The sequence below is a fragment of the Pterocles gutturalis genome, unplaced genomic scaffold, assembly GCF_000699245.1.
Source record: "Pterocles gutturalis isolate BGI_N339 unplaced genomic scaffold, ASM69924v1 scaffold21784, whole genome shotgun sequence".
Lineage (NCBI taxonomy): Eukaryota > Metazoa > Chordata > Aves > Pterocliformes > Pteroclidae > Pterocles > Pterocles gutturalis.
The window spans coordinates 86,580-98,965 of record NW_010131306.1 but is presented as its reverse complement, the minus strand read 5'-3'; the positions used below and the strand labels follow the sequence as shown (position 1 = coordinate 98,965).

Below are 12,386 nucleotides of genomic sequence, written 5' to 3'. Positions count from 1 at the left end.
CCAACCTACCCTTGGGAACAAACATTAAACTGCAGCCTGATAGCTGTGACATCCAACTGCTCCCTGCAACAAGACAACCCTGTGACAACACACTTGTGCTGCAAATGTCACATAAACCACACGAAAAGGCACAAACCTGAAGGCTGACTTCACGTCAGATATGCTCTCCAGACACCCATCGCGTTGCATACAATCTGAAATTATAGCCACGTAAGAGCACGTTTGGGTCCTGTCCAAAAGGACTTGAAAAGTGCATTTTCTAGGTTCTAGTCCGTTCGGGTACGTAATGCACACTATGAGTTTTTCCTCTCCACAAAGTATTTCTGGATTATTACCAGAACGTGTACTCACTTTGGTTTATTAGGGAGGTGAGAGGAAGTTTAGGACTGGAGTTTGGATGTATATTTTCCTTCCAGTAAAGTATACATTCACCAAAATTCTTTTCAAAATAATATTTCTCTGTGAGATTGCTCTGAATCTGACAAAAAGAGCTGGCCAGAGGCAAATTGGGAAAAAAAAAAAAAATTGACATATTGGAATAAAGTATTACTGTTCTGGGAACTATTGCTCCATAATAAAGTTCATAGGTTATAAATCTGCAGATTCTAGTTTATAAAACTTTATTGTCAAGGGTCCCATTAACCTCAGATGAAGTTATGAGAGTGGTTATACCCAGTTACACTGCAGCTCCAGCCTCTCCCGTGTCCCATCTGCAGCACCCGAGGCCCATCAGGTCATCGGGCTTCCTCACCAGATTTGATCTTTTAACTCTCATTGCTCTTCTGTTTTCGCCTCTGCTTGTGCCCTTATAATTACTTATTTTCTCCTTATTTTCTCTTTCCTTTAGGCCTTTTTCTCCTCAGGAGGACCCAAAGGCTTTTCAAGGTCTGGACTAACACCTGGCCCAAAAAAGAATCTCCACTGGGAACAGATGTCCAAAGCAGACGACTGGAGAACGGCATAAGAGCAGACAGGCATATCCAGGAATTTACAGCATAGGCGCTTCCTCTGCCAGATAGAATATCTTTATCTTTAATAAGCTTAGAAAGAATTTTCTTCCATGAATTTCTCCAGCTGCTTTTTTAAAGCCGTGTGAATTTTAGTCATTCCCAGTGTCCCATACCAAGGAACTCCATATATGTCCTATGTGAAGGATCATCTCCCATTGTTAGCTTTGAACTAACTAGTGTATTTCAGCGGGTGACTCTTTATTCTTGGCTGAAGGGGCCAGAAATTCTGAATCAATTCTCTCCAAGCCATCTTCAATTTCTACTGCCTTCTCCTTCTATTATCTTTTATACTGCCTGAATTATCTCAGACATACTTAATGAATGCTATTTCATCTCTTTGTTCATCTCTCTTTAGAGCTTTTTCCATCTTTTTTTAATTTTGTTTCTTTTTTTTTTTTTTTTTTTGAGATGTGGGGTTCAGTATTTCATACAGTATTTAATCACATAATGAATGACACTGTGGTACATTTTTTTCTGATTAACTTTCTGTTCCTTTGTAATAATTTACAAAATACTATTTTTTTTTCAACCATTAATAGGCAAGTAACACTTCATGTGTCTTTCATTCAAGATTTCCTTGGAAGCTTACCTTGAACTTAGAGGGGTATTTTAGAAGGTGGGAAAAAAACAGAACTCTAGAACTCCTTCCTCAGGCATGCTCATCTGCTGAACTATTAGAATGGAAAATACTGACCTTCATTGAAGTGTTCAGAGTTTATGGCAGCATAAGTAAATACATACATATACATACACACATGTTTTTAATGTCTGAAGGAGCACTGAGTCATAACCCAATGCCCAGCACAATGGCAGAGCGTCACTTAAAGAGCAGTGCGGCTCTTCCCATTTCTTTTGGTTTTAGACTGTCTTCTAGCCCCAGAACGAGTCAGCTAGTGTAAGACCTGGCAGAAAGTGTTGGGGTTTGGTGGGGCAGGGGAGGGGGAAGCAGGCTTGGGGGTTTTGTTTGTTTGCTTGGTTGGTTTGTTGTTGGTTTTGTTTTGTTTCTTTGTTTGTTATATAGAATCGCAGAATCAAAGAATCATTAAGGTTGGAAAAGACCTCAAGGATCACCAAGTCCAATCGTCAGCCCAACACCACCAAACCCACTAACATGTCCCCAAGCACCACATCTACATGTTTCTTGAACCCCTCCAGGGATGGTGACTCCACCACCTCCCTGGGCAGCCTGTTCCAATGCCTGAGCACTCTTGCAGTGAATAAATTTTTTCTGTATATGGGTTTATTGTTCTACTGGAGCAGGCCAATGATCTGATTTGTCCTGTGACCCTGTTAGCACTAGACTGGATGGAGAAGTGGAAGGATTTTTTTTTTTCCAAGGAGCAATGACAAAAGCAAAAATAGCCCCTTTGCCATCATCCCCTAGCCCTTCATGGCTGTGTGAGTACCACTTACTGCATGCAGGAGGCCCAAATGGATGTGCAAACCTCTCTGAAGTACAAGTCAGCATAACGACCAGGTCATGATGAGATGCAGCTAGCAGGGCTACGATGATCCTACCAGCCTAGGAACTAGTCCAGTCTCAGATTCGTCAGGAACACTAAGGTTCACTATGCACAAGAATTTCAGCTCCATATTTTTAAGGTTGGGAGGAAAGAGAAAAGGTATAGCCTCACATTAACATTTACAGAAATGTTTTAGCAGCTAACAGAATATTACTTTTCCCTCCCACACACCCTCTAAGAGTCTGAAGTAAGAAAGGCAATCAATTGCCTAGCAAGAGCACTCAAGCTATCCAACTGCTTATTAAAGAGATCATTTAAAGCAGAATTTCCCTCCTGTAGTGCTGCAAGAATGGACTTGGTCTTGGAAAATGATGTTAGCATAGTGGGCTTTTACCCTCTCCAGGGCATAATTATTTACTACCTAATAAATCATCAACAGTTATCAAGTTTGTTTCCCGATAAATCCAGCCTTAGTGACTGGTAACAACAATCATACTTCGATTCACTGTGCATTTATTTGAAAGACGTCACTTAGGAATACCGTAAAGTGGTCCTCATTAGTGAGCTGAAACAGAATGCCTTAAGGCCCATTTACAAAGAGATAAAGACACTTAATTATCCAGCTGCAATATAGTTCCTTAATAGTTTCTGCCTGAGACAGCAATTTTGTGAGTAACTAGCCATTCACTGAAAGATGAGAACTAAAGAAGTCTTTCATGAACTATTACAAGAGATTAAGCCACTGGCTTTGTTTAATATTTCTAGTGCCCCTATATTTTTAATTGATTTATATTTTTCCAGACAGGCACCCTAATGTGCATTTAGTGTTTCCAGCTGAAGAATGGTATGCATACAAAGAAATTTTTCAGTAACATGCCATTTGGGTGACACCAGCAGCATTGTTAGCTGGTTTATATATGTTCATATCCCCTGTAGTATCTTTGGTGTGAGTGAATAATAGCATCTTCACAAAGCAGAGTGAAGAGGGATTTGGCACTGACATATACTGTAAGAATGAGGGTGACTAATTGATTTCAATACTAACAATCAAGAATTTAAATGTAAAAATATGTACTTAAGATATTCATTTTTCAGTACTAATAAATATTGACCTCCTGCTGCGATCATCAGCAAGTCAACAGGGATAAAATATGGGAATCCTCAATTCTGTTTTGAAGAGTTTAAATATTTTCCCATCGACACAAATTTCAAATGCTGCACATTCAAACTGACTTGTTTCAGTACTGAAGTAGACAACAGCCTGGCTTGATCCTACCTGATATACTTTTGTTACATTCTATTATACAGCATAATTTGGAAATTAAGGTACCCTTGCCTGAGCAAAGTATCAAAATAGATTTATTTTCAAATCATGATGATTTGGAATTAATATTGTTATTTATTTATTTTATATTATTTAGTTTTACAAAACAAAAATATAAAATTGATCTGTCCCAATACTGATCATATAAATAGCAGCACTAATATAATCACCCTTTAACAGATAATATGGAGAAAAAAGGTACTTGCAAATGCAATTCACCTTATCCAAAACCAACTCACTTGACAAAAATGCCTTTGTCAACTCTAAAGGAAGTCCAGACCGAGACTCTATATCTGCACTGTAAGTGTTAGGTGAGTCTAGCAACAAAAAATCTTGAGATTTCTGAGCATCTCTGAAAAATATGTATCAACACAAAAGTCCCAAGGGAAACAGGAAATCTATAGCACCTGAACAGAAAAAAACCCAAGAAACACAGAATAAAGCTGGGGCAGATGGGTATGTTGAACTGAACATCTACACAGCTGTACAAAGACAACCTGGCCTCTGAGTGCAGCCCTGCAGCGCTTTCCACCTCGGTGGGTCCATGTGCTCCATCGGATTCAGCTACCCTGAGGCTAAAAGGACCCTTCTTCCGTGACAATAACTGTCAAAATAAGATTCAGTTTTTCCCCAGAGTTTAAAATAAAGACAGATCAAAATGTGGAACGCATCTTTGTAATAACGAGCTTTGTGAATTCTGGGTGGACATTTTTTGATAGTGATCTTCTGATAGCTTTTTAAATTAAAGGTATTTCTGTTCTGGCTTTAAGATGTCTTTAAAAAATGAAACCATTTGCTCATGAAAACTCTAAAGCAGGAGGAAGTAGAGAGAAACTGAGGAAACGGATGTTTTCTGTATTCTCACTGCCCATACTGTCAACCTTAGCTGAAGCTGTTTTCTTTGACACCTTTGGGGATCAAGGTAGGACTTCATGACAGAATAAGTGTGGAACACCAGACAGCTTCAGTGCCTTAAATGAGGTTTTGTTTAAAGCTCTGGTGTGATCACTCCAACTTTGTGGTTTTTGATTCATTCTTAAATAGTATTAAGAAAAATAACCTTAATTAAAAAATTGGAATTCATAGATGAAGCGTCATGTTTTGTTATTACATTGCAGTATGTTATAACACATTGGTAATAAAGATGCGATTTCAGGTATAAGAAAGACATGCTTGTCACTTTCTTCATGCATTCTGCTCTTACAGCCCTTTTTCTAGCACACTCCTGATCCACCTCAGACCTACAGCTTGCAGCCAAAGTTGGTCAGAAACTTCTGGGCATCTAGTGACGATCTTGTCTACTTCAGAAGGAAAATAATGAAGTGATGGATATGCCATACTCCAGGTTTCTGCCTCACTCGTCATGTTTCGTCACATTGAAAAAAACTTCAGCAACATAAAGGATGAGGTACAAAGAGGAGGCAAGTGCTCAAGGAATGAAAAGATAATCGTTAGGGAAATGGTACCAGACAAAACATGCTGTCACTTCAAAATATATCTCAGTGAGTACTGATATCATTCTCTCCATGCACAGAAGAAAATTATCAAGAACTGTATCGTACAACTTTTCTACTGCTGGCTACAATCTCTTATATTTAAATATCCTCATGATTGTGTTCTAACGTACAGCTGAATCTATATCATGTAGAAAATTAGTCTTGCTGAACACAGTCCAAACATTAAGATTTAAAATCACCTTTCAGAACACCTGAATATGTTATTCTATCCGGGGTTTCCCACTGAGGTTTTTTGGTTTTGTTTGTTTGGTTTGGTTTCTTTTAAATACTATCTTGTATTATATAAGGTGTCTTTGAAGTCTTTCTAATGAAGTGGGCCAGCATCACTGCTGGGGTAATTCTGCTTATGTCAATGGAGTTTCCCCTGGGCCTGTAACCTTCGGGTCATTTCTTTGAAGTTCTCATTCTATTCCCATTCTCTTAACTTCAGCATAAATTTTAACATCTTACCAATTGTGCTCTAAGTGGAATTGACTGCTTGTTGTTTAATGTTTTAAGTTAATTGCTGTGCCTTTTGAAAGCATGAATTCCAATCAAACTTTTGGACATCATTATTTTTGCTGCATAATTTTCTAAAATATTAAAACTTCCTATAACCCAGGAGATTTGTACCTTCTCAGAAATGCCAGACCTACTAACCACTTTATTTAATTCATGAACTCAATAGGCACTTCTGGGGAGGTAAATTCCCAGCATATATGTGTATTATTTTGAGAATTAACGTTACCTTCTCGTTAGCATTCAAGAGGAAGCTAATGTTTCATTTCTCTCCTACTAGGAGATCACAAAACCAGACATTCGGAACAAAACTTTCTTTACTGTTCCCTTAGTCCTCTGAAGTATACAAGCTTAGGGCAAATATTTTAACAAGGTATGTTATTATGCAGCCTGACAGACAACATAACAAACAGGAGAATGAAAATAAGTTTATGGTTAAATATACTTTCCCATTGTTTTTTTACATTCCCTTATCCTGTGGGTAGGAGTACTTGGGCACTTATCCTAAGTTATGCAAATTAAAGTTAACACAATAGACACTCTAGATGTATGTTTTTCTACTTGGAAAAAAAAAAAAAAAAGAGGACAATGTATTTGAAAATACATCTGACCTCAGACTGGGCACACTTTGTGATGTTTGCCTTGGAACATAGTTTCCTACGGGACCAATACAATTTCTGAATTACTCGGTTTGAACTTGTATACTCTTCTTCGATGATTATATTATATCCTGCTTAACATAATTTTCAGTGTATTTTTATATTTTCTTTTTGAGTAATATTTGTGTGACTCTCTACCTAGCACTACGTATCCTTTCCATAAGTATTTTTTCTCATATGACAGCTAGAAACTGTCTGTCTGAAACTAAACTATGCACTGTGTAACAGATTTATTGTTTGACAGTGACAGCAATGTCCCAAAACGCTTTATCCATCCACAGACAAATAATATTCAAAGCAGTATGAGGAATGAGCAGTTTAAAGAAAACAATGATCACAAAATCGTTGATGGCCTTTGGAAAGAATGCTGTGATCTCTCTCCATCTCTTTTCTTCTACAGGTGAAGGACTCCTACAGTCTTGGAGACAGTAATGGAGTATCTCTATGGTGACTAATTGAGCATTCTCCTCAAAGTTTCTATTTCTCTGTCATTTGTTGGGAAAAAGTAAAAGTTTCAGGTATTTATCTATATTTGAATTTGGAGATTACTTAATCTTTAAAAGGTTACCTTACATTTTCACCATACTGAACAACCATTTCAATTGGAAGGTTAGTGTCTGAAAGTGCTGCTTTTTCAGAAATTCAGTTTTAGAAATTTATTGGCAGCTGCTGCCAACATTGTTTCTCCTCCCTCAAAAATACATAAACAATGCGACAAATCTGTTTAGCCATGGACACAGGCCAAAATGGAGACGTGTTTCCATGGTGTCCTGAGTATATTTGACTTTCCGTGGGCTTTGTGACCATGCTGGTTTTGGCGGGGACAGAGTTAATTTTCTTCATAGTAGCTAGCATGGGGCTATGTTTTGAATTTATGCTTAAAACAGTACTGATGAAACAGGGATGTTTTGGTTGTTGATGAGCAGCGCTTACAGAGTTTTTTGCTTCTCACCCCACCCCACCAGAGAGCAGGCTGGGGGTGCACAAGAAGTTGGGATTCTTCTGCTGCCCCCAACTGACCATATGACGTCACACTCAGCATAGAAAGCTGGCGGAAGAAGAAGGAAGGGGGGACGTTCAGAGTGATGGTGTTTAACTTCCCAAGTAACCGTTACGTGTGACGGAGCCCTGCTTTCCTGGGGATGGCTGAACCCCTGCCTGCTGACGGGAAGCAGTGAATGAATTCCTTGTTTTGCTTTCCTTGCATGTGTGGCTTTTGCTTTACATATTGAACTGTCTTTATCTCAACCCACGAGTTTTCTCACTTTTATTCTGATTTCCGATTCTCTCCCCCATCGCACCGTGGGGGAGTGAGTAGCTGTATGGGGCTTAAGACTGGCTGAGGTTAAACCATGACAGTGACCTATCAGAGTGTCTACTTTAAGGATTACGTGCAGCTGAAATCCTAGACTCACTCACACTGGGACAGAGGTGGGTGGTATTTTGGAAACCAAACTTGCAAACAATTCCAGAATTTCCAGGTGGCCCTCATCCCAAAACCAATCTGTACCAAAACTGACACTGAAAGTGGGATCTGGATTTTGTATTTAGATTCATCTGTCTCTTAAAAATTTACCTTTTGTGTGGCTTTTGCTTATTTCTCTCTTCCTCATTTGCCTTTATATCCTTCAGAAATTCTCTGAAATTTGTCTAACCATGATACCACAACAGATTTCTTAAGGTTGTCATCCAGTGCCAGGGACTATGTTAGCTGAGATGCTCAGAGGGTAAAACTAAACAACAGTAGTTTCTGGTCAGTCCTGTATCTCTACACTGTTCAGCTATATTTTTCACCAGCTCCTAGCAGGCAAACTTCTGAAAGCTTCCCAACATATTTAAATGAATATTTAGGTTAATAATTCAAGTTGCTCAAAGAACTTGTGGATGCCCCATCCCTGAAGGGGTTCAAGGCCAGGCTGGATGAGGCTTTGAGCAACCTGGGCTGGTGGGAGGTGTCCCTGCCCATGGCAGGGGGTTGGAACTTGATGATCTTTTAGGTCCCTTCCAACCCAAACCATTCTGTGATTCTATGATTCTAATCTAAAAATAAATCTTCTGATATGATTATGTCATTACTGGAGGAAATTTATGTCATGTCTTGTAATCAAACAACAATGGTTATTACCAGCTTCATTTCAAATTAAGTTGCTTAGCTGTACTATTATTATTTAATAAAAAAGTAGTTTTAAAATCAGTATTTTCAGTTTCACAAATTGGAAAATCCTGAATACTATGATTTATGCAAGGAAGAACATAATTTTCCTGTCTGTGACTTATCTTGGAGGAGATTGTTAGGTTTATTGATACTGATATAAGTTTTTTTAAAGTATATACACATACATGTAATATAAAATATATTGACTTACTTTTTTAATTATGGTTAAAAATCCAAAAAAGATATGTAGAGCCATTCTCAAAATACCACAGGGTTTAGACACACTTTGCAATTCCTCTCAGCTTCTGCATTCATCCTCAGGAAGTTACTCAACTTTGACAATCTGGCCTTCTAGACCCGATGCTTCGCTTAGGTTACACTTCCATTCAAAGACGAGTGTCCCCAGTTAAAAGCCTGAAGTTTTTAAGGGGAGCCATATTTTGCTAGCTCTTCAACTTGCTAATAATTCAAAAATCTTTATCAGTCTCAATGATACCTAGCAACAACTGAGTACTATCTTTCACCAATGGAAAATATCTCTCAGTGTTACTGGCTCTTCCTCTTCTTCCTACCCTATAGCTATTTTGTATTCTTCCATAACACCATCCCACATACCTTCTCTCTCATCTGATAGTTCTGTATGTTACAGTTCTCTCTCCTCATATGGAAATCATTCCAGGTCTCTAATTATTTCCATTGTCCTATTCTTTTCTGGATCATTTCCATTTCTGCTATATGCCTCATGAAATTAGATGACTGAGATTTACCAAAGTATAAGACAGAAGGGGTGTCACTGATTTATGTATCACATTTTGTTATTCTCCATCTCCCAATAAACACCAGTTCTCACAGCATAGTTTATGTTTTGAACGTTAGTGCACCCATAAAGACTTGTGTTAAGACTATCTAAACTTCGTATTTTTTTGTGTGAATTTAGAGGAGCTCCAGTTGGGCTTCCCAGCATGCATACTTTTCCACCTTCAATATATATTTGCACGGACTGAAGCTGGTATTAAATTTTGGTACAACCAAATGCTTTAGTACTCAGCCTTCATTAGAGTGGTCCTGTGCTCCAGGAAAACATTATTATTTTAATTTAAGATGTCTGGCTCCTTTTTCAGCTGTGAATATGCTTACCAAAAATGTTGGTCAGCTAGACTCAATTGCAGAAATGTCTCCACTTACTGTCTATCTCTCTTTAAATTACTCTCTTTAAATAAAAGAGGTATCCAAGGAGAATTCTGAACATATTAATATACAAAAAGCAATGGAGTCCAAAATCAAGGGTTCAAGTTAGGCTATTAAAATTATATTTAGGCATTTAACTGTGCTGAGCCTCTTTTGCTTCCACAGTTCCTCAGAAGTAAAAAAACTCCTGAAAATTCAGGTTTTCAGGCACCTGAATTTGCTCCTAGGAGCCAAATCCCCTTCTGTAGTTCTCACTCAAAGTTTTTGTAAGAAACATTTGAGGAAACTAAGTTTAGAAAAAATGTTGATTTGTTTAGTTTTTTTTTTTTTTTTTTCTCCGAATCAAATTCAAAATTGTTAGAAAATCTGTTTCTATCCTTAAAAAGAACTTGCAGTATATCTCTGTATGAGAATAATATATCTTTCATTTTGTTATTAACTTTAGAGTACTCCTGAGCTCTATTAGAACACTCTGAACACATCTTTGCCAGGTTTCTTTGCCAAAAGGCCGTAAAACGTAACAACGGATTTGCAGTGCATCACAAGGTTTCTCTACTGATATGAGAACAGCCTGCTCTGAAGGATGGGATTTAACTCAAATGCTGGGGAGCTGTGTGACAGAGTAAGCAGAAGGGAACACTTAGAATAAACATGGGGGGGGGGGAAGTTTTTTTTAAAAAGTGGTCGATCAACACAGGCCCAAGCGTGCAACACTTCCAAAGGAAGGGATGTAATCCCCGTCACTTGAGCAGTTTGAGATCGAAGCCACACAAGTTGCCTGGGAATATATAGTAGAGAGCAAACCCACACCGCCTTGAGCCGAACAGCTTGAATGATCTAATACCTCCTTCTGCCTCTTCAACGGAGTATTGAGTAACGATGCAGGTGACAAGGTTTTGACCCAGGGGACAGAGTTGTTGCTTGGGTTTTTGTTTGGGTTTTTGCTTTTTGTTTTTCAGATGATTTATGGCACTTGTAGCTGTAGAATTACAATGAGCAGATGCTGCGCTCTTCAGACTGCGGGTACTCGCAGAGACGTCTTTCATCCACATTTCCAAACCCACTCAACATCCACACAACTCACATATCTACAGTTTCTCTCCAAGTTTACTCTGTACCCTTTCTCAGAAGGGTTTTGATGGCTTCTTCCCAGATGGATATTATTTTCTTTCCTCAACTTTCTTTCCCCTAGTATTTTTAACCCTCTGCATGCCATACCAGGCAAAGCTGTCAATCCCCTTTTTGCTGTTATTCTTAGTGTATGCCTTTTCTCTTCTATTCTCCCTTATGTTTCTTCTTCCCCCTCTTCTGTATGACTGTGCTTTGGTTTTTAGTTACCATCTTGCTCTTTCCAGTGCCCCATTTTCCACCCTTTACAGTGGTCTCTGTTCATTCATCTCCCTTGACCAGTTTTGATAAAAGGAATTTATTTACAGAGACATTCTGCAGTATCTTTAGCATTTGAAAAGTGAAATATTACCTGAATTTCTTTCTCAGTCTCTGCAAGAAATCTGTTTACTGAGAAGGGCAGAGTTGCAGAGAGTTGTCCTAAAGCCTCTGTCATCCCCTTCTTTCAAAATATGTTATTTCTATCTTTGGTGTTTGTGGTCTGCCTGACACACCCAGAAACAAACAAACAAAATCCAGCAAGGCAGAAGGAAGAAAAATGATCCCTTACTACAAATAAAATTTAATTTAAGAGAAGAGGTTCTTCTTTTGAATGTCTACAGCACCATAATTATGGCCTTCATCAGCTACGGTCAAGGTATAACAACTCAATGATACTAACTAGAAAAAAAAAAATCAGAAATGGCCATTAGTGCAAGTGTTGGCCTCAGCACTGTCCGGACCTTGTTTGTGAATTTGCGAGTTCTCATCAGCTCTTTTGCTCTCAATTATAATGTCCCTTTCGCTCTTGGAATAAGCTCATTAAGTTCTACCTTTCCAAAACTTCAGGACTTATTTCAGAAGAAATTTCCTAGTTCTTCTAATGTTTTGTAATGTTACTTGCTTACCTCCTTCCTTGGAGCAGAGGGTGATCAGTGTGTGCACTGTGTCCATCAATTCAAGCTGCTGTTTCTGCAGGACACTGTTGTTGCTTGTTGCTTTGTTTAACTGCTTCTCTAGTTCCTGGATTATGTAGCTTTGTCGTGTGACCAAGCTTTGTAGGTTCTCTTTTTCCTCCTTCAAAGTGTCCAGCTCCTCTTTATGTCTCTCTTCCATTTCTAAAATTCTGTGCTCAAGTAAACTAAAATTAAATAAAACAATTAGTAGCTATTCTTTCAGGCCAACATATTTATCAATACAGAAAACAGCTATTTTGTTTTTCACCACAGAATTCAGTACATAAATCATTTATTCTAAAAAATGTCGCATCTGCTAATTCAACCCATTGATGTTCTCTAGCGAGCAGCCAAACAGAACTGATCTCTAAGATTCCACTTTGTGATGTTTGCATGCCCTGATCCTTAGATTAAAGTGCATAGAGCTGCATATCTAGTTGTTACACTCATCCAAGTGGCCACTGAGCCACTAACACACTTGTATATAGAAGTTCAGGCAGAAAAGCCCA

At 38.4% G+C, this 12,386-nt stretch overlaps 1 protein-coding gene across 1 annotated transcript in view; it reads right to left on the bottom strand.

The window, feature by feature from the left end:
* ANGPT1 (angiopoietin 1) overlaps positions 1-12,386 on the bottom strand; it is a gene marked incomplete at its 3' end in the record, with an annotated part of 112,364 nt that overhangs the window by 26,953 nt on the left and 73,025 nt on the right. Inside the window, exon 4 of the mRNA XM_010080581.1 lies at positions 11,830-12,062. Coding sequence (XP_010078883.1) covers positions 11,830-12,062 — 233 coding nt within the window. The remainder of the gene's footprint in view (positions 1-11,829; positions 12,063-12,386) is intronic.